We start from the raw sequence: 22808 nt of genomic DNA, 5'->3' as shown, positions 1-22808 counted from the left end.
GTCGGCAAAAGATAGTTCTGCGCATGCGCAGTGACCTATGGCTAGGGTTAGGGCTAGAATGAGGGTTAGGGGTAGGAGTAGGGATAGGGTTAAGGATAGGATTAGGGCTAGGGTTAGGATTAGGGTTAGGGTTAGGGATAGGATTAGGGTTGGTGTTAGGGTTCTGTGGTTGTAAACACACGCATGCGCAGTACCATCGAAAACATCGCCGCTAAGGCAAGTCGTAGTTTCTCTCCATTGCACATGCGTATCGCATGCGTATCTTATTCTGGCTAGAATCGGCCTATATTATTATAGGCCTAGGCCTAATTAATTATTATTAATATAAACACAACCAAAATACACAAACATGCTAGGAAAATACTAGATCTAGATATTCTACACCTATTTAATTTATGTAGATTCTATGAATTTTTGTTTTAGTTTTGATAATAGGCCAATTGACTTTTGTCAAAACTTAAGAAAAATTCAAATTTGATATTTCGTTAATCCTGAAAATATGTTCGTGTCAGTTGATATATATTTCATGGTAATGGGTAAAGTATGTAACTCATAGATCCAAATCTAATTGCAAAGCAGTCAAGTTTGTATTGTTACAAGTATCTCGCAGGCATGATGCTATGTATTTATGCTAACTTTAAATGTATATGGAGGTCTTCATAAAACAACTATCATCTAGATCTACTTCCAATAAAACTGTATGGTAGATAAATATGAAATTTTAGCCAACTGACAAACTGAAAAATTATTAACAAAATGTTTCTAATGCATTTCTAGTTAGTGTGATACAGTTTTGATGTGATGATTAACAAAAATTCTTTAATGCAGGTCAATGAAGAACAGTCATGGAAAGCAGCCTGTATGATGTCCATAATTGCCTTAGAGGCCTTGAGTCGTCTAAAGTCACAGAAAGAAAGGTTTTCTTTTTTTAAGATTTTGGGCCCTTATTCTTATTTCAATGGGATTGTGCATTTTGTAATGTAGACTAGAAAAGTACAGTTAATATTAGAAATAGTCTACAATAACTCTAATGTACAGGCTTTAAATTATTTTGGTAATCTTTTATTCCTTTCACTAATCATGTTTTTATTAATTCATTTACAATGTAGAAAAATGTATTTCTTTGTTTAAAAAAAGTCACGCTGTGTATCTTTATGTCTTTTAGCTTTTGAATATCAATAAAAAAAAAGTCTTCAGTAAATATGTAATTAAATTAATTCAAAAGTTTTTTTTGACTGTCAATGTCATTATTCATTACTGTATTATTAAAATTACCAATAAAGTTAGCACCCACAAGGGATTAATTAACTTTTTTTTATCTATTTGTTTAGAAGAGTGCTACACAATTAGAGCAGTTGTTTGGGACATCCAGTGTCTTAAGAAGCTTAGATGAAATCTCACAGTCAACTCGTGGAGATGGTAAAACCATCACATGGAATGTTATACTTAAGGTAATAATCCAATAACATGCAAGACAACCCACTTTAGTCGACTTTAGTCATATCCAAATTTGTTTTTAAACATTTTATTTTTGATCTTATATTACATTTTTTGCTGTTTCACTGTAACTTTCAGCACAGTACCTGTTTTAACATTTAATTTACTTTTAATTAAATAAAACATTGATTTTTTTCTTACTTATTCATAAAAGCAGAGTAGCTATTAGAAAAGGCTTCACTTCTAATTCCATATAAAGAGACTGTCAATACAACATTAAAATTAAGGATAATTGTAAATTATATATATATATATATATATATATATATATATATATATGAATTAAAATGTTATTAAATATAAAGTTTGATTTGGACTTCTGTAAGGTTTAAACCTAAAATATCTGGTTTGCTTATAAAATATAAAGTTTAATAAAGTTTGATTTGGACTAAAATATCTGGTTTGCTTATAAAATATAAAGTTTGATTTGGACTTCTGTAAGGTTAAAACTAAAATATCTGGTTTGCCAGGCTGTCAACAAGTATGTAGATCTAGAGATAACAGCACTGCAGACGGCCAAAGAAAGCCAATCAGCAGCTACACTGAATAACAGAGACAAGAAGAAGCAAGAGCTGGCAGCCTTGTTTCGATTGGTCATCAGAACAGCAAATAGCAGTAAGTGTTTGTAGACATTTTAAAAAATGTTAAGAAGTAAGCTAGTTATCATAATGAGCCAAATGAGCACTTAACTTAATGTAATTTTATTTCTACTTTAAATGATGACCAATGTAATTGGAAAAATTTCTAGCGTGACTTTTTTGACAAAAGTTGTTTTTATTTAAAAAATACTTGTCATAATCACAAATATAGCCTGTTGTTAAAAATTATTAAAAAAGCAGACAAAGTTTCCTTTAAGATTGTCTTTCATACTGCATCACTACTTCATCCCTAAAATACTAAACATTTAATGTAACAAAACATAAAACAAAAAACAGTATTTATTCACAGCATTTTTATTTGTTATAGGGGGACCTCCTAAAATACGTCTTGATCTGATCATTGAAAGCATATTAAACATTCTGAATGATACCTACACACTCAATGCATTTGGTGCTGAATACAGCAATGTGTTGTTAAAGTCAGTCCTTCGTGTCAGACAATATTGGCTGGAGATTTCTGCAGAGCAATGGAAAAGTGAGTTTCTTTTAATGCAGAACATAAGAAATACAAAAACCTATATTGATTTGTTAATTTTGGTTCCATGTTTTTATTTTGCCTCCCTAAACAGCAGTTTAAAAAATTTTTCACAGAGCTGCTGCAGGTCTACTGCCGGCTTTATGATGATAAACAGTTTGACCCAGTTATTCTAGCACGCATTATTCAAGAACTGATGCAAGGCTATGTTTTACAGGGAGAGCAGCCTCCAAGAAAAATGTTTAGCTTTTTCACCAAAGTTTTAAAACACATCAGGTGTGTGCCATTATCTTGGTATAGTTAACCCTGTTAACTTTTTCTGTTTAGCTTTACTTCATTAATGTTTAAAAACTAGCTCATTGGTAATTGTTTCAGAAAACTAATTTCCTATTGATACGTGAATGTTAAATTTTGTTTTGGTTAGCCTTACAAAATATGATCTGGTCACTTTTTTAGTTTAGCTTTATTTCAGTAATGATTAAGAATGAACGAATTGTTAATTGTTTCAGAGAGTGAACATTTGTTTTGGTTAGTTTTATAAAATTTGATCTGGTAACCTTCTCAGTTTAGTTTGACTTCAGTAATGGTTAAAAACCATCTTCCTCTCATGATTGTTTCAGAGAGCTCAAGTCTCCTTCTATAGTTGAGAGCATGTTGTCTGCTCTGAATACCTTCAGCCAAGCAGCGGCTTTAAATAGCCGAGCCCAACTTTGTTACTTTGGTGAAAGTTTGATGCCAAGTTTTATCTACTTATGGGGTTCACCATCCACAGACAAAGTTAAGGTTCGTCATTAAAAAAAATCCACATAAATAATACTTTCATATAAGAAACATTCTTCTTTATTCAGCTTGTACAATGATTACTAGATCTATATGTAAAAAAAAATTTCTGGTACTACATAAAACATTTGCAAGTTGTATTCACTTCTTTTTTTAGTCTAGAGCTTCCTTTGTCCAAACTTAGCCCTTTTATCAATAAAAAAAATAGTTTTGAAATGGTTGTAACATCCTGCCAGCATTTTTACAGAAATCTTTTAAATTTGACGTTTGATTTTGATGATTTTTTGTTTTGATCTGTATAAAAAGATTTTTTTAAAAAAATTCTGCTTTTTTGAACAGGAGGAAGTATTAGATTTTTTACTTCTGCTAGTCCATGTCCATCACCCTAATGGAGCACCTGACCAGTCTGTTGGTGCTTATGCTGACAACTGGGAACAGTGGAAGGTAATTGACAATTTAAAAAAAATTATTTTGTTTTGTTTTTAATAAATTTTATTGTCAAAATATTTGAACTGTCAGATTGTCATCTTTTAGACGTCAGATCGTTAGCATGAAATGTCTTAACTTTAGGTTTAAAAAAAATGTCAAATTGTTGGCTTTAAATGTCAGTCAGGTTCTTTTTATGTAAAGTAGTTTTAACTTCAGTGATTAACAGGTATTTCCTTTGCTGTTGTTGACTATAAAAGTTGGTGTTTACATTTCTTTGACCAGACCCAAGTGGCGACACTGCATGAGATGATCCACACAGATTTGGAGGGGAGATACAAGTTTACCACCGGGTAAGAAAATAAAAATCACTTAAACAAGTTAGCTTTAAATTATGTTAGCTTTAAATTAGAATTAGCAAGTGAATAATAAAATTTTGTAACATTTGTGTTTGCAACAACAATTTATGATTTTCAATTAAACACTACAAATAAAGTAATAAATAATGAATGTTTGATGCTTACCAAATTCATTTTTTCCAAACTTTAATTTAAAGTACCTAATTTTTTTCCCCTGATATTTTAGGACAAAAGTAATCACACTTAAACCTAACTACATACAACTGGCTGTTGGGGTCTTTAAACAGGTGAGTTATAGTGTTGATACTTTTGTAAAGATTTAGGTTGTGCTTGTTAGCTGTCTGTTTAACATCCCTTGTTCCTAGCTTATGTTGTTCTGTATTTAGTAAGCTTTTGGGACTGGAAGAGTAAAAAGTATGCAAGTAAAAAAATACACTACTCAGAGTAATTTGCTTTTAAAGAAAAAAGGCAAAAACATTTTTAAAAGAAAAATGCTGTTGTATATTCAACTAAAATTGCTTAGTTTGTCATGATAATAAAGTATAGTTTCACTATATGAAATGTGTAATTATTGATTTAGATAGTGTAAAGATTTTAAGTCTTGTCATTGTAGTTGTTAAATTTATGTGAAGTAAGTTTTTTTTAATTCTTAAAGATACTGACAATACATTTGGTTAACCATCTTCCATACCAATAGCCATTGTTTTACATTAATTGCCTAATCTTACAATGACTTCATGAACAGATGCCTGAATCCAAATTGTTACCAGCTGATACAACAATGCTCTTTACACAAGCTAGCCAGCAGAGTAGTCATGGGGACTGTGGTGCCTTGCCTGCTAAGAGAATGCGTCTTTCAGTAGAAAACAAATCACTTCTAGAAGTTCTTAAAGAGAAATCAAACACCCTACAAGCTATTCCATGGTTGGTTTAAGATTTGCTTTAAATTTCAACCCAGCATTTTAATATTTATATAAATTAACAATTTGAAGCAAAAACAAGTTACATAATACTAGCAACAGCAAATCTAACATGTCTTGCTTTTTTTAAATTTATGCATTTTGTATTTAAATTATTCTGTTTACAAAAGTTAAATTATGATAGGTATGATTTTTATACAATCATTAAAAAATTCAAATTAAATTCTGTATAAATATATTTCACTCAAACAGGCTTCAGATTTTGCATGGTATTTTAGATAAATACCCAGAGTGCTTTGGTAAAGAAGGATTAAAGCATGTTTTGTATGTGGTGGCAAGTCTGTTGAGGGAATGCAAAAGGTAAGAAACATAGTGTTATCTTTCTGTTCTTCATTCACACTTGGTTATCTACTTTTTAAAATCTTTTATAGTATAGCAATGTACTGATCTAAAGTTGTTTTAAGTATTTCTGCTTTTTAGAGAATTTAGCTTAAAAAATCATGCTTATAAAAAAATACTATAAATATTTACAAAACTGAAGCCAGTCCTGTCACATTTGTTTATATTTTTAGGAATGAACATTGCTACATCATTAAAAAAATGGCTCTTGAATATACATTTTATGCAATATTTTAAAAATCCTTGGATAATAACCGTTTTATATTTTTAAAAAAAAATTCCATTTCAGCTATGATATAAAAAATAGCTCAGCTTATAAATGTTTTTTTTTTGCTAACTTAAACTGACAAGTTTTTAATGTTTCAGGGGTCAACTATATCAGTTTGTATTTGATGTTCTCACATCCCTTATTCAAGCCATCCAGTCCCATGATGCAATGGACAAGCAGACAGCACAAACTCTCTCTTTAGTCTGGTCAACATGTGTCAGGTAGACTCCACTGCTTTAGAGTTTGTTTGCTGGAGTTAGTGCTACAATGTTATGTATGGGTTTTAGTGATCAGAAGTTGAAAGAATAAATGGGCATGATATTTTCCTTTTAATTGTTACTCTACAAAACTGGATATTAAAAATTGCTGAGCCACAGTGTTTGGTTGTATGAGAAATACCAATGGATAAGCTATTTGTCGATAAAGTGTCATAACACTGTATTTAAAGTAAATAGAAATAGGACCTAGTAATAGATTTTCTGTATAGTAAAAATTACTAGATTTAAAGCAAGTTCATTTTTTTTAAATTGAAAATAACAGTAGAAATAATCAAATGCTAATTATTTCTAAAAAAAATCTTTTTCAGTACGATAAACTCTAAACAAGCAGAAGTTGAAGGCTATCAAGAAAATTGCTACTCAACTATGGCAGCCATCATTATGTCAGGGGGAATCACTCCAATGAAAGAAATATGGAATCTATTTTTGCCTAATTACAGGAGCCCATCCACAGCTGCCAATGAGCTGTTGGTCTCTCTCATTACCTCCCATAGTTTATTAGAAAATTACATGCCAAGTGTAGTGGGAGCTGCCCACCAAAGAACAGACAAATCATTATTTCCCCTTAGAGAAGCACTTCTAGAATGGTTACTTCCCATTCCAAACTTTGAAATTACTGGACTCACAAAAATTGCTACATCTCCAGTTAGGGTGGGAGAAATTCTATTTGCCCTTACACTTCTGGACCCCTGTAGTGTCTTAAAAAATTGTCCCCTAAAAACAAGCAATGATCGTGATCCTAACTGCATGGAAACTGTTTTCCTCAAAACTACGTTTGACCTCAACATGGCTTCTATGCAGCAATCCAGCAGTTCTAACAAGCCAGCACAAAGTGGGGCAACTCTAACCAATCCACATGTTTCAGCCATTTTGGATTTCTTGATAAAACATTTGGAAAAAATAATTGAATGTCTTGATTTTCAGGTAAGTGTTATGTAACATGTTATTTTTTTAGTTTGTTTTTATTGAATTGACATTTAAGATAAAAAACTGATAATTTGTTTATAAAATTGACTTGAAAAATGAATGTTTATTATATTGCTGTTCTTACACATGTTTAAAAGAGTGTTTGTAGAAGAAATAGGAAAGGATTTTTAGAATTTGAAATAATTTTTCAGTTTATTAAATTTTATCTCTTTACATTAAATGTAGTATTAGTATTATTTTAAGTAAGCACACAGTTCTTGAAACATACACAAGTATTGAAAAATAATAGTTTAAATGCATAACTGATACATAGATTCACTACTTTGGAAATATATCAGTGTTTATAAATTCAGTAAAAAAATATTTCTACTTTCATATATGAGGATATTGGGAGATTTTAATGTTTGTATATATAATGTTGATCAACAGTCATGCAGATACATGTTATTAGTACATGCTCAATAATGTAAATAAAGTAAATACCATTGTACCCGCAGACACCAGTGATAGAATATTTATCATGGCTGGCATGTCTCCTGGGGAGGCTAGTCTGTCATGTGGAAGAAAAACACCCAGCACGCCCAGCCCTGCAGCTCAAGTTCCAGAAAGTCATGGAGAAGTGCACAGCCGCCCTGGCCGTCCAGATCCGCAAGGAAAGCGTCGGCAGTCTGGTGAAGAGCTTGGGGTGGCTGGTTGTCATGGTGACGTGGGAGAGCCAGGCTGGCGTCAAGCTGTACAGGTTGTTTGAGATCATCCGCTGCTACCTGCCGCCCTCTTTCATTGACCTTCTGCTGGATGTGTCTTCTGGGAAGGTAATGTCTAGTTTACTTTACTTCTGGGCCTGTTCATCTGTGAAGGTAGCGTTATTTATTTGCCTATTCTGTGCATTAAAATTGAACATACTTTTTAAAAATTTATTTTTTTATTCTTGTTTAACTTAATTAAACTTCGTATATTGCCTTTTTGGGTTTTTCACTATTTAATTTTTTTAGAGCAAACATGAAATAGACTCTGGTTGATATCAAAAGATTTTAGTTCTAATCCTGTTTGATATTTTGTTTTTTTTACAATCTGCTTTGGATAGATTTTAGTTTTGGTAATTTTCTGTGCTTTGGATCTTGTATTTGTTAACTTTGTTTATCCTTATGAAAGCCATGTGTTTCTGTTTTTAAGGGAGATAAATCTGCATTTGGGGAAAACAGGTTATCCCTTCATCAAGCTCCACTGACACGACAAGAAATACACCTTTATGTCTGTAAAAAGCAGTCTTTAGTTTGAGGACTGACTTTTTTCTATCACTGTTTCACATCAAGTTGGTTGGTATTAAAAAAAATGTGTTTATTTTTTTTAGCTGATTGCTGAGAAGAAAAGAGAGAGGAAACCAGAAGGCTCAAAACAATCATCCAAGCCACATAAACTGTTTTCCAACGGTGAACATTCTCATAGGGAAGAAGATCTGGACTTTGATGATTTTAACCCTGTAAATACTTCCAGGGCGGGTCACGACTCTGACCTAGATATGGATATTGACTTTGGTGCAGATCACACTGAAGAAACACACCCTGTCAAAGGTCAGTGAACTACACAAAAACATGACAGTTTACATGTGTAGATAGTTGTCCACCTTTATCTTTTATTTCTACCCATTCTGATTGGTAGAGATAGTTGTGTACCTTTGTCCACTATAACTGACCTTTATTCCACATGTTATGATAGTTGTCTACCTTTTACTACTATAACTGACCTTTATTCTACATGTTATGATAGTTGTCTACCTTTTACTACAATCTGACCTTTACCCTTTCATGTTATTATAGGTGTCCACCTTTTTCCACTATAACTGACCTTTACCCTTTCATGTTATTATAGTTGTCCACCTTTGTCTACTATAACTGACCCTTACTCTACATGTTATGATAGTTGTCCATGATTACTGACCTCTATCCTACCCATTGAAGATGTGTGGAGTTTCCTGTCAGAAGAAAACTTGACGGAGCCCCACCAGCTTAGACTGCTATCTACAGAACTTTTGTGTAAGTCCATAGCCTTTGATCGTCGATTGTTGGGAGAAAATGAATCTCAGTTGTCTTGTCGAGCTGAGATGGACAGTGACCACATCAAGGGTAGACTGCTGTACCTAATTGGGTCCCATTGTTTTGACCCTAATGCTGCTATAAATATTCATCAGGTTTGTTTTCTAGATGGTTTTTATTTTCAATTAAAAATAATTTATTCTTGCAGAAAGTATTTTGCTCTTTTTTTAAATTTTAAGTGTATGACTTCAATTTTCTTTGATATTGTTTTAATTTGAGTTTACAGCTTGTGTTTAAAACAATTAAATAAGTTTTTTTACACTGTACTGTAAAGGTTAAAAGTGTAATTATCTATCCCTAGTTGATGCTGATAACCAAATATTTGATGACCAAAGTACATGTTATCACCCCTGCAAACATCAAAAGCATTCTCAGTGTGTTTAAGTAAGTTGTGTCCCTTTACATGTATTTTATGGCTAATTTTTAACATTGCAACATGTTTGTTGACTCAGCTTTAAAGATAAAATTGGATTTTTGTCAGGGTGCTTTAGTAATTATATATTAATTTTTGTTCTTATTAATTTTTGCTGGATTAACAATAATCATTTAAAATTTTATTGTAATTCTTAAATAAAAAAAAACCACAACATAGTATCTTTAAAACTATTTTTGCTCATAGTTTGAAACAAAAAAAATCTTTTCTTGTTTAAAAAAAAAACAAATTTATTTTATTAAATTTATTATTTAAATTTAAACTTTCAGACAGACAGCAAAAGTTTTGAGCTCTGATTGCCAAGTTTGCTGTGCCATTGTGACTCACCTTGGGTACATCATTCCACACTTGTCATGCCCTGGAAATCTCCCATCAGAAGAGTTAAAATTCTGCCGCGACTACTTTTTCAAGTTTATATCTGACTTCTGGTATAAAAATATTAAGTTAACTTTTTAGCTTAAAATGTTATCTAGTCTATATGTGATCTTTAATTACCCGATCAAGTGTCATTGTGGTTGGCTGCTTTTCTTTTGTTGCGATAAGTCAGGCACCTATCAGAGCTGTGACATCCTACAAACTCTAGCCCAATATACCAAACATGCAATACAAATTTTATTGTGTTTTTTCACAGGCAGTTGGCAAGTGAAGGATCTCCACAGTTGAAATTTGAACTAGCCAAAGTCATGAGTGACGTCATAAAGGTTCTTTGTTTAATTTATTTTTAAAGACATTTTCCCCCCTAAGCATTGGGTCTCGTTTACCAGCTTTAACTTAAAATTTTTGTGCCACTTCACAAGCTTTTAGGAAGTCTTGAGTTGAATTTTTATATAACTTATATTTAATGAGTAGAAATTATTACAAGTGACATTGGTGCTTTGTTTCTAAAAACCAAACTATTCAAAAATGTTAATTCTGTAGGAGAAAGCATCTTTATGTATAGTTTCAAAACCATGTAAAGTTTAACTAAATGATCCTAACTAGGGTCAACTTTAGTGTTAGTTTATGTATAGTTTCCAGTTCAAAACCATGTAAAGTTTAACTAAATGATCCTAACTAGGGTAATCTTTAGTGTTAGTTTATGTATAGTTTCCAGTTCAAAACCATTTCAAGTTTAACTAAATGATCCTAACTAGGGCTGACTTTAGTGTTAGTTTATGTATAGTTTCCAGTTCAAAACCATGTAAAGTTTAACTAAATGATCCTAACTAGGGTCAACTTTAGTGTTTGTTTATGTATAGTTTCTAGTTCAAAACCATTTCAAGTTTAACTAAATGATCCTAACTAGGGCTGACTTTAGTGTTAGTTTATGTATAGTTTCCAGTTCAAAACCATGTAAAGTTTAACTAAATGATCCTAACTAGGGTCAACTTTAGTGTTTGTTTATGTATAGTTTCTAGTTCAAAACCATTTCAAGTTTAACTAAATGATCCTAACTAGGGTCAACTTTAGTGTTAGTTTATGTATAGTTTCCAGTTCAAAACCATGTAAAGTTTAACTAAATGATCCTAACTAGGGTCAACTTTAGTGTTAGTTTATGTATAGTTTCTGTTTCAAAAGCTTATCACTCTTAACCAGCTAGACCCTGACCACACCTGGGGACAGTTAAAGGTGATGAAAGAAGATGAAGACGATGATGATAATGGCACAGAATTAATTACCATGGGGCAGCAACTCCCAAAACTTTTGGCGGAGGAAAACATTCTCGTCCGATACTTGGCTGCAGACTCTATAAAGTGGTATGTTTGAATTTGTCTTAAATTAACCCTTTACTTGTCGCAAATTCTAGCTAGTTGTAGGCTTACCATTTTTAATCTTTTAGGGATTTTTAAAGTGCCTTTTAAAATAGTGTTACATTTTTAGAGGAGAGAGAAAAATAACTATATTATTATAACTATAAAAAACTGTAACTATAAATAACTATAAATTATAACCAGTAGTTTAAAAACAAAATAATTGGCAATCATTGGCGTGAAATTTAATAAAAAATTGCTTTCAGGTTATTTGTCACTCAAGCTGAGGATAAAACTTGTATTATGAGGGAAAAAAGTTCTCAGTTAAAAGCCTTTCAGGCGATCTTTTTACAGTGCAGTGATTATCTTGATGTCGAGGTGATTCAAATTTTTTTTTCACTTTTCTAAGTTGATTAATTAAAATATTTAATTCAGAACATTGTTTCTGCTGTACATTAATTTAATTTACATTTAACTACGAAATACTCTATTAATTAATCCTTTTGACAAATTAGACAATTACTGTTTTAAAAAAAATTAATATTTAAAGAATGCTTTAAACATTGAATTTTATGTTATATTATCTGTAGCCAGGAAAAATCAACCAACATGTTCTGAAGGATGAGTTCAGTTGTATGTTTATATAATTTTTAGCCTGGAAAAATCAACCAACATGTTCTGAAGGATGAGTTCAGTTGTATGTTTATATAATTTTTAGCCTGGAAAAATCAACCAACATGTTCTGAAGGATGAGTTCAGTTGTATGTTTATATAATTTTTAGCCTGGAAAAATCAACCAACATGTTCTGAAGGATGAGTTCAGTTGTATGTTTATATAATTTTTAGCCTGGAAAAATCAACCAACATGTTCTGAAGGATGAGTTCAGTTGTATGTTTATATAATTTTTAGCCTGGAAAAATCAGCCAACATGTTCTGAAGGATGAGCTCAGTTGTATGTTTATGTAATCTTTAGCCTGGAAAAATCAGCCAACATGTTCTGAAGGATGAGCTCAGTTGTATGTTTATGTAATCTTTAGCCAGGAAAAATCAGCCAACATGTTCTGAATTATGAGTTCAGTTGTATGTTTATATAACTTTTAGCCAGGAAAAATCAGCCAACATGTTCTGAAGGATGAGTTCAGTTGTTTGTTATAAAATCTTTAGCCAGGAAAAATCAGCCAACATGTTCTGAAGGATGAACTGTCCAACCGCCAAGCTACGTGCCTGGCTGCTCTCTTGACCATCATAACCCACAGCCCTGTGTGTGAGAGACAGTGTCTGCTGGGGCTGGTCCAGATGTTAGGGGACAACAAGATCACCTTGGTCCTCGTCAGAAAGGTGAGGCTTTCATGTCTGTAGGTGAAGATGTAAAAAAAATGTAAAGTTCCCTTTCAAACCTGATGGTCTACGAGGCAAGTGAAGTAGAGTTCACTTGTTTCTGTGACCTCTGTATATGAAGGGATAGTGTGGCCAGCACTATGCCCAGCCGCCTTTACTTACGTGAGTTAGGTACCCATCAGAGCTGGGTGTTATCAGGGACGGCCTACTGACTTGAACCTGGATTCAAACTCGAGACTTATGGGTTAGCAGTCCAGATCTCTACCGCTAGGCCACTCCATCCCCAGATGAAGATGTAAACTGAGTAAATGATAGATTTGAATATTTTTGGCGTTAGTGGGGAAGATTTGCTCATGTAAGAAAAATTGTATAATTTACCAGAGCATATATTTTAATTTAAAAGTATCTTGATTCTAATCACTATGAGTGTGATGTCTACATTTGTTGTGATGACAAGTTATTTTAACCACACCAATAAACACTACCACATTTATGAACAACTCTAAAATAAAAAATACAATTTCACTTTATAATAAAACTGCTACGGTGACAGGACAAATGATCTCAGACAAAATATCTCAGACAAAATATCTCACGGACAAATGATCTCAAGACAAATGATCTCAGGACAAATGATCTCAAGGACAAATGATCTCACGGACAAAAGATACCAGGACAAAATATATCAGGACAAATGATATTATGGACAAATGATCTCAGACAAAATATCTCACAGCAAAATTGTAATAGTGTATTGGGTGACTTTAGTTGATCTGAACATTTTTTTATTGACTGTCATGTGGTTTTGTTTACTATGTTTAATATTGTTTATTGGTCTATATAATAATTGTAAGAAATGATTGCAGCATAAATTTGTCATATTGCACTAAACATTTTAAAACTAAGATTACTAATATAGTATGTGAAGATTAAAGAAATTTTTTGATAGACAACGTAGGTGAGCTTGGCAAATATGAGACAATCCTACCACGTCAGGTGGACGAAACTAGATCAAAGGGGATTAAATAACAATAAAAACACACCTTCGTATCAAGGTGGCCGCCCGCTTTGATGGCAGAGACATGCCTTAAGGGAAAGATATCCAACCTCCATAATACAACTAGCATCTAAAGTCAATAGTTATGTGATCTGGTGACAAATGCTTATTTAAACGACAGCGGTCAACGCGGAGCCACGTTTGTCGTAGTGTGCATGCAAGCAATGCAGTGTTCGTGGTGATTACTCAGCTATGGCCTCTTTCGTTACCTCGCAAAAAGGGTATAAGACATTAGTTTCTGGAGAATTATGTTTATAAAAGCCAGAAGAAGAGCAGCAGGCAAAGAGATTTGGAAATGTGAAGATAGAACATGTCGAGCTAGAGTTCACACAATACATGATCACGTGGTATTGGAGAGGTCTGATCATAACAATGTACCTGCCGGTATAGAAACGTAAGCGTTTCGTTTGTGTTGATGATGCAATAAAAAAATACTTTTACGTTACAAACCTAAAGACTTATTCACATTTTTGAAAAATATTTCGCGTCTTTTGAACATTAATGTTGTATAGCTACCGTTACTTTATTTATTTTTTATACATTATCATTTATTATACCTTTCAGTAGTAAGTTTGTTTTAATTTTAACTTTTTTAAATCAAATGCTATTAGAAAGATTAAGTTTAATACATTTTTTGATGCTTTATTAAGTTTAACATATTCACTTTATTCACAATTATTATGCGTAGAAAAGTAAACAAAACCATATTGACAGTCAATAAAAAAAAAGTTCAAATCAACTATTAAAATTTTGCTGTGAGATATTTTGTCTGAGATATTTTGTCTGAGATCATTTGTCCATGGTATCATTTGTCCTGATATATTTTGTCCTGGTATCTTTTGTCCGTGAGATCAATTGTCCTTGAGATCATTTGTCCTGAGATCATTTGTCCTGAGATCATTTGTCCGTGAGATATTTTGTCTGAGATATTTTGTCTGAGATCATTTGTCCTGAGATCATTTGTCATGGAACCAACTGCTACTGCTTGTTGCAGATGTTGAACATCATTTCAAGAGAGTTACAGTACAAAGACATTCAGAGTTACCTCCACTATCACCTGCCCTATATCATTCATAACTGGCAGAACAAAAGTATGGTCAACTCCTCTATTAAACATTTCCCATTTCAACTTTTCTGTTATGACACAGCAGAACAGTTTATCAGGTAACAGTTTAAAAAAAACTCTTGATTTGTATCTACTTTAGACTCAAATTTATCTCTTTTTTTTTAACCTTTTGTATTTTTGCTTTTGCTCATTTCTCTAGCAGTTTAAAATTAAAATATGGTGAAAAATATACATTTTCCCAACTTATATTAATACCCCCTTAAACAAAAAATGTAATTATTTAGATTGAGCTAAAAGATTTAAAGATATTTTTGCCAAACTAAAAAACTTCAATCAGAATTCAGAAGACAGCCATACTTTAATATTTCTAATTAAAATTTATTCTAAACTTTATAACTTGCTTATCCAACTAAGCTATCTCCCTCTGTAGATCAAACCAAGACCTCATTGTGTCTGAGGTGCTCATCACAAAGCTGACCATGGCTGAAGTCCGAGCTGTCCTGGACCCTCTAAACATTGACCCTCGTCAGGCTGTCGTGTCATCCCTCCCTCGTCTCCTGGTCCACATTTTACCCCTCTTTGCCAACCCCCCTCAACCCCTGTCCCCATTACACAGCCAGTTTGTGCGAGCTAACTCCTGTTTCAAAATCTTGAAAGATGAACTCACTGAAGAGGTGGGTTAGATGAACTTTTACTTACATATAGATTTTTGATTATGTAAACATTTTTTTTTAACTGGAAGTTCATAGGGTATATGAAGTAGACTCATCAATTACTTTGGCCAGAGGCATCTCTTTCGGAGGGGGGCTGTTACTACCCTCCCAGAGTATGTCCAGGCCCCCTCCCCCCTCCTTGCTTGGATAAAATAGAGATAGTATAATTTATATAGGTTCCATGATCCCACTTAACCCCTCTCCCCTATGCTGAAAAAGCCTCACTCCCCATCTACTTGAATAAAAATAGAAAAAAAAACCTGACTCAATACATGAAGGGGTTACCTGTTCAGTACTGTGGTCCTGCTTCCCCTGACTTAAATCTGGGTATTAAATAGAGCTGGGTTGACTCTGTAACAGCCAACCTATTTGACCATTTGAACCAAACTTGAGACTTAGTTATCAAGTGCTCTTCCTTTCCACCCCATCATCCCACATGAGACTTGATGAATGTAATCAAAGTGCTCTCTAATTTAACTCAACATGAATACAATGCATTTTTGTCTGTGTAGAAAATCAATGAGTGTGTAGCGGACAAACTTGGAGAGGTTGTCATGGGTATTCTCAGGAGTTTGCACATTGAAAGAGAGAAAAGTAACCCAACACATTGGTAAGTTCAGAATGTTATTTGAGTAAATTCAATATTATACAGGTCGATTTAAGATGTTTTAAAAATCAGGGTAAATTGAGGCTAGATAACTGGGGACAGCCACTCATCTAGGAGAGACAACTCCAAAATCAAACAACTGCTGCCTTGTTTGTGCTTGGTTGGACTAAGTTGTTGATATCTCAGAAATGTCTTGTGGTTTCAGCATGGTTTACCCTGAACCCAACCCTCCGTTCTACAACAAGGATATGATCAAAATTACCCTCAATTATCTGGCTCAGAACTTCACCAAAGGAGGAAATAACACCACACTGGTTTCAGTTCTCATCAAAGTCCAGGTTGGTTTGATTTTACCTATACTAGCTAATAATCTATATACTCCTTGAAGTCTAGGTTTATTTGATTTAAAGTATGCAAATTCAAATTGCCAGATTATAATCTGTATATTTATCAAATGCTGGTTGGCTTGATTTTTACCTGCGTTAATTTTTTTTTTAATCTGTATATTCATCAAGTTTCTTATCAGTTGAATTTTCTTATAATGAAATAGCAAAAACTTTTATTTACAAAAAAATGATTTTTTTTTTTTTACGAAATGAACCAAAAAGTTTTGCTGCCATATAATAAAGTCCAATCTGTCCTACCTAGGATGGCCTGTATCAAGTGTTGCTGTCCCTGGCCACAATGCTGGGCTGTGAACACAGGACCCATGAGCAGATCCGGCTGCTGCTCATGTATGGGCTGTTTGTGGACATGCTGCTGGATGAGCTGGAGAATGGGCTAGGTGGCGCCTGGGCATCCGTGGTCAGAGATGTCATCAACAGACTGCTGACCATGCTCAGAGTCAGGTCTGATGCTACTATTTTAGTTTACTGTCACGGTGATTCACACCGAGCATTTATTATTTTTTTATTGTTTGATTTTTGTAGCAGATCTGGGATTTTTAACTTTTATATTTTAACTTTATGAATATAATCTTTATAATTCTTCTAAATAGACGTATTAGTTTCTTTTTTTTTTTCTAAACCTAATTATAAAAGCAATAATATTATCCCAAATTTTTACTATTTCAGCTCTGATCTTCCTCATGTAACTAGCCCCAGCTTTGAGGAAGAATGTATTTTAGCTTGCCTTCACATTTTAAATAGAGTGTGTAAAAAAGCTTTAGTCATTTGTCCAGATGTAAGTAGACTAACTTTTTTTAACTCGCATATGCTACTTTTATCTTTTTAAAAGACATAAGATTTTACTGTAAATTAAATAGCAATTTCTGCAATTAAATAGCAATTTCTGATTCTTAAGCATATATTGTTCTGTATTGCCATATATTAATGTGTATGTAATGATCTGAAGTGAACTTGTTTTTTTTTTTTAATTTTTTATATTTTTTTATGATGTACCAAACTAAGTAGGCCTACTCACCCAGTTCTGATTATGAACGTATACAATTTTTTATTATACAGGAGATGGCCAACTATGTTCATTGCATTGTTGACATTGTCGCATACGTTGCTGTGAAGACTACAGCTATCAGTCAGCTTGCCAGAGAGATTATTCTAAGTGTTATATCTAACCATGGTGAGAGTGACGACCTTAAGAACTCCTTGGCTATCTTGAATCCAGTGTCGCCATCTTCTTGTATGCAAGATGTGAATTTGAAGATAGAAAATCTTCATCAGACAAGGGAGCACACTTTAATAAATGTTGGTATTTTTACTTCAACCACACTGATTTCAGATATTTTTTCGTATTTAAAATATGTCTTTGATAAACTGTTTGACTCTTGTAAAAATATATAGCTTTACTCAAATATGCTAAACAGTAGAAGATTTTGAGGTGGTAAATTCTTAAAGCCTAGTACTCCATGCAAACAAATTGCTTAAAGTAAAATAATATTAATTAAAATAAAAATACAGTTAAAAAATATTAACATTAGAAAAAATCCTTTGATGTGCATTAAATATGTAAAGCTATTGATGCTAAAAAGAATAAAACAGAAAAAAAAAATATCACAACAATGAACTATGCAAATATCTAAATAATTACAAATGAAGCTTATTTTCTGATTTGAAGTATGTTGAAATGTTCCAGAATTTCCAGGAGTTTTTGAATGTCTGTCAGCTGATGTCAGGAGTTCCAACAGATGGGCTGGCCCTGAGACTCCACCAGTTGGCTGCCCAGGTCATCCAGCACCACAAGGAGGTAGACAACATGGCAGCCACACCTCATGGTTTGTTTCATAGATTATGCTTCCATTTCTTCTGCTGTTTTTTTAAACTCCCAGGGAACATTGGGTTTGGGTTTAGATCACACTTATATCTACTTCATTACAGAACCATGTTATTCTACAATCTCCCCCCCCCCTCTCTTTCTGTACATTTAAAAAGTATTTACAAACTTCTCGTAATAAGAGAACTTCATCATGGGCTAAAAAATTATGTTTCTTTTCCCCTAACTTTATTTTTATATGAGCAGTGTCACTGTCAGTTTTACTCACTTATAGAATTTTAAAATATCTTGCCTTTACTTGACTTAAAATTTAATGGGTGCATTTTTTGCTTGAAATTTCTTTACCAATGCTATAACTTTACAAGTTCTGTACTATAACTAAATTTTTTTCTAAAATAAAAAAAAATTTAAGTGCCTAAAATATTAAATTAGTAATTGGTGAAAGTGACCATGCAATAACTTTGTAACCTCCAGGTCTAAACTGTTTAAAAAAGGTGGTTCTGGAACTTGTCAGGCTACTTACCTCCCCTAGCCAGCAGATGTCAGGAGCAGCAGCATCCTGTCTGGGCGCCATAGGGCCAGTGGACCTCCAGAGTCTCTCCCTCCCACAGCAGCTGTGTGTGTCTAGTCAAGCCACAGCCCTGGAGCTGTACAAGGGACATGAGTTTGAGAAATATTGCTGGCTGTTTCACACACTTGACTCCTATTTGTTGGATGATAAGTTAGTTAAGTTTTTTAATTTGATTAAATGTTAGTATCAGGCATTGTTATGAAGTGTATTTTTCCCATTTAGATTGCTGAACTTTTTTTTTTTGGTTGCCTTATCACACTAGAACGTCACTGTTTTTAAACAAATCTTGCATCATCATCTTCATCTTTTCCCTTTGTGTCCATGACACTTGAAGTAGAGTTCATCTGTTTTAATGACCTCGGCATATTACCGGATAGTGTTGTTAGCACTATACCCATCCACCTTTATTTCCTTGACATGAGTCTGGTACCCATCAGAGTTGGATGGACTCAAGGGTGTCCTACAGACTTGAGCCAAGGATCCGAACTCGGGACTTTCTGTTTAGCAGTCATAAGCTCCACCTTAGTCCAAGTTGTTCCTAAACCTTGCGTACAGCTCCCATAATTTTGATAATTTTGTTAACATTTTTCTTCTAATTTAGCTTTTGATATTTTAATGTAAACTTTTTTATTAAATGTGTTTTTATTTGTTTTATTTCAGCATTGAAGTTGTGAAAACAGCTGGTAACATTTTAAAAGATGTCATGGCAACAAAATCTGGCCACCAGTTTGAAACACATTACTCTGAGCTGTTAAAAGAGAAAAGTTTTCTGTTTTATTACCTGCACCCATTTAAAAGTAGTGGCAAGCTACCAAATGTAAGTTATACTACATTATTTGTTGGCTTGTTTCTCCATCAGCCTACAGGCTTCATGGGGTTAACTTTGATATAATATAGATTTGTTCATTCAAGAGATGTCTTTTTAACCAATAAAATTTAGAAAAAGTTATATTTTTTAACTCCTAAAAAATATAAATCTATAGTCTAAACAATTTTTGAAGAAAACAATAGCCAAAGTTGCCATGATCTGAACCTGGACAGATTTATTGGATAAAACCAGCCCACCCATTTAAACAAAATATTTGATGTGATTGGCTTACCTAGGCTTATTAACCTACCTGACATTATTTACCTGTACCAATCTTAACCATGTGTTTAATACAGTAATGGCTGTTAATTCTTGGCAAGGGTTAAAAATTGTTTTTAAACATCAAGTTTTACGGAAACAAACAGCCTTTTTGATTGAACACATTGCAAACAAATTTTAATAACTTACAAATTACTAATCAAGTTCTTTTTCCTTAAAAATAATTAGAATGTAAAAGAAAAAAGAGAAGCTGTGAACTACCTAAGTCCTGTTGATGAAGTTGGTTTGTGGTGTGGTGATGTGAACTCTACTCATGAGCAGTGGATTATAAGGCTGACAATAACATTGCTTCAAACTGATCTAGTGTGTGATGAAATTATGAACAAAGTTGGACCTATGTGTGCATTGAAGGTAGTTATTACTAGCATATATACAAAAAGTTGTAACTTTTAAAATGTGAATATATTGTTATTTATTGTTATTTTTATGTTCATTCTTTGATTTTTTAAATTTATGTTTTTTTGTGTTAAAAGAGCAAATTTTGTGAGGATTGTCTCCCTTATCTGATCCATGACTTACTACAAAATGGAGGGCTAGAGAGCAGGAAAATTATGTCTGCTCATTTTACATCATTCTTCCATGGCTTCACTAAACATGTTTCCAGCCCCTCAGGTAAGCTGGATTCATGAATATTGATTATTTGATTATTACATTTTTTGGTGAAAAATTTTCAGTAATCTGGCAAATTCATACACAATTTAAATGACAATAAGGCTTTATACTTTAAGTGGATTTCCCCCAAAAAAATGTTTGGTCCATGCATCCTAAAGTTTCAGTTTAATTTGTAGCATTTAGTTAAATGAAGGTGCTGTTCATATATTATATATTCAGAAAACACCCACTGCTTTCACTGTTTTTATTCAACTTTCTGTTCATTGATCAGTTGTATCCATATCTTTTGGAGTGATAACCTCATCCCAACTCTCAATCAGTGGTTTCATTAAAATAAATTATTATTGTGTGCTCTTAGATCAAACTGAAAGTTAAATAGTCTTACAGTACTGAATACTGCATTGACTGTTTGTTTTCTACTTACTCTATAGGTCCACACTTAGCCTACACAAGGAAGGAGTCTGTGAGAGCTATGCTGAATGTTGTGCAATATTTAAGGAAACAAGATCGACCCAAAGAAAAGTAAGAACTTGTTTGAGTCTTAAAATAACACTGATCAAATACTTATTAAAGAAAATGTTTTTTAGTTTACCCACTGATGTAAAAAAAAAGTTTAAATAACTTACTGAATAGACTTCCTGAGCCTCCCATGTTTTTATTTAAAAAATTAAAATCAAAGAAAATTTATTTTTATTCACTTATTTTTTAATACATTTTAAAACGTCATTATACAGTTTTTATACTTTTTATACTTTGTTTATTTACTGTTTACCTGCTGTACTTTTTGTCCAGTCACATTCTGTGTTACAATAATAGTTAAATGTAAAGTATGTATCCACTTACCTACTCGGTATCATTAGGTCAGAAACAAAAAGATACCAAGATATAAAAAGTAGGCTTACCTGGCAAGATGAAATTTAAATTAAGTTATTTATGTTACACTAACTTGCACAATTTTTTTTATTCTTAGAGGAGAAACACAGCAGAATGCATGGACCAATAATTTTTGGCTAGAAATTGACTATTTGGATGTTGCCAGGGCAGCTTTGTACTGTGGGGCCAATTTTTCTGCTGTTCTGTTTGCTGAGATATGGTTAGACAGTAAACTGTGAGTTCTGCACTTGATTGATTGTATTCTGATTTGACTTAAAAATAGTGATAAATTGAAACAACAGTTTAGTAGATAAGAGATTTCTACTAGAATGCATACAATTCCAAATTACTACTGTATGAATCTCTGAAAAAAACTTAAGTTAAAAATTATTTTTTATCAAGTGATTTGCAAATATATTTTATTTATTTTTATTGTATTAATTTATTGTATTTAAATTATTATTCCCATGATAGGGTATGAAGTAATTTTTTTGGGATTTTTTGGGTGTTTTTCTTAGATTTACATATTTTGAAAGTAAACCTTTTTTTTTAAAACAGGAAAAACAAGGGAGAAAACTCTCCCAGTTCATCTGGTTCCTCTAGTCAGGACTCCCCACTGGACCCACTGGCTGTGTTGAGTTCACAGGTTGATTTGGGTCAAGGCCATGAACTCCAGGGGCTGCTGCTGGAGGCCTACAGAAACATTGGAGACCCAGATGGAATTTATGGTTGTGGTGCTGGCAGGTTGGCCGAGCCAATGGCCAGGTGTGTTCATGGTGTACACATTTTTTGTTTGTTACTATAGACTAATCATTATACATACTAGTATAGCTGGAACAAGGGAAGAGAACAATGTCCACCTGGTGGGGAGGGGACATTTTAATTTTAAGAATTTATTTGCAAAAGTTGAAAGGTGACAAAAAGAGCCATGGTATAGGGGATATTTTATATTTAGGCTTACATAATATATATAATTATTAGTGCACGATGTTAATTTTTATTTCTAGTTTAATTTTAAGTCTACGGTTCAGTTATTATCTTTTAAAAAAATTATTATAAATTATTTATTTAAAAAACTGCATAATTTAAAGAATAAATTAGATAATCAAGTAAATGAGTGCTCATGACTACACACTTGACACTTGTACTTATTGATGTACAGAGTGGAGACTTACCTACATGAGCTGGAACCAACAAAAGCTCTTACCTCCCTTGATATAGAAATCTCCAACAATTCATCACAGTCTTACATTCCTCTGCTCAAGGTTTGCATCTTCTATTTTCCTTATCAGTTTATTACATCACTTACTATTTATAGCTAAATATTGCATCTGCGTAAACATAGAAATT

At 32.9% G+C, this 22808-nt stretch overlaps 1 protein-coding gene across 1 annotated transcript in view; it reads left to right on the top strand.

The window, feature by feature from the left end:
- The window catches only part of LOC131957186 (serine-protein kinase ATM), a 35901-nt gene that overhangs the window by 1030 nt on the left and 12063 nt on the right, over positions 1 to 22808 (top strand). Inside the window, exons 2-40 of the mRNA XM_059321912.1 lie at positions 829 to 917; positions 1332 to 1451; positions 1968 to 2112; positions 2464 to 2631; positions 2748 to 2907; positions 3252 to 3414; positions 3751 to 3855; positions 4123 to 4190; positions 4423 to 4483; positions 4942 to 5120; positions 5369 to 5476; positions 5882 to 6004; positions 6370 to 6985; positions 7486 to 7800; positions 8340 to 8559; positions 8947 to 9176; positions 9383 to 9465; positions 9784 to 9942; positions 10146 to 10215; positions 11090 to 11250; positions 11511 to 11622; positions 12283 to 12303; positions 12410 to 12583; positions 14635 to 14804; positions 15137 to 15380; positions 15932 to 16029; positions 16232 to 16364; positions 16675 to 16874; positions 17100 to 17208; positions 17490 to 17729; positions 18118 to 18256; positions 18730 to 18976; positions 19487 to 19643; positions 20142 to 20324; positions 20447 to 20585; positions 21017 to 21107; positions 21556 to 21693; positions 22017 to 22223; positions 22621 to 22723. Of these exons, the coding sequence (XP_059177895.1) occupies positions 846 to 917; positions 1332 to 1451; positions 1968 to 2112; positions 2464 to 2631; positions 2748 to 2907; positions 3252 to 3414; positions 3751 to 3855; positions 4123 to 4190; positions 4423 to 4483; positions 4942 to 5120; positions 5369 to 5476; positions 5882 to 6004; positions 6370 to 6985; positions 7486 to 7800; positions 8340 to 8559; positions 8947 to 9176; positions 9383 to 9465; positions 9784 to 9942; positions 10146 to 10215; positions 11090 to 11250; positions 11511 to 11622; positions 12283 to 12303; positions 12410 to 12583; positions 14635 to 14804; positions 15137 to 15380; positions 15932 to 16029; positions 16232 to 16364; positions 16675 to 16874; positions 17100 to 17208; positions 17490 to 17729; positions 18118 to 18256; positions 18730 to 18976; positions 19487 to 19643; positions 20142 to 20324; positions 20447 to 20585; positions 21017 to 21107; positions 21556 to 21693; positions 22017 to 22223; positions 22621 to 22723 (6231 nt within the window). The 5' untranslated portion in view covers positions 829 to 845. The remainder of the gene's footprint in view (positions 1 to 828; positions 918 to 1331; positions 1452 to 1967; positions 2113 to 2463; positions 2632 to 2747; positions 2908 to 3251; positions 3415 to 3750; positions 3856 to 4122; positions 4191 to 4422; positions 4484 to 4941; positions 5121 to 5368; positions 5477 to 5881; positions 6005 to 6369; positions 6986 to 7485; positions 7801 to 8339; positions 8560 to 8946; positions 9177 to 9382; positions 9466 to 9783; positions 9943 to 10145; positions 10216 to 11089; positions 11251 to 11510; positions 11623 to 12282; positions 12304 to 12409; positions 12584 to 14634; positions 14805 to 15136; positions 15381 to 15931; positions 16030 to 16231; positions 16365 to 16674; positions 16875 to 17099; positions 17209 to 17489; positions 17730 to 18117; positions 18257 to 18729; positions 18977 to 19486; positions 19644 to 20141; positions 20325 to 20446; positions 20586 to 21016; positions 21108 to 21555; positions 21694 to 22016; positions 22224 to 22620; positions 22724 to 22808) is intronic.

This window comes from Physella acuta, unplaced genomic scaffold (assembly GCF_028476545.2).
Source record: "Physella acuta isolate Inbredline_101_S28 unplaced genomic scaffold, ASM2847654v3 ptg001217l, whole genome shotgun sequence".
Taxonomy (NCBI): Eukaryota; Metazoa; Mollusca; class Gastropoda; family Physidae; genus Physella; species Physella acuta.
This window is presented reverse-complemented; position numbering and strand designations above follow the sequence as displayed.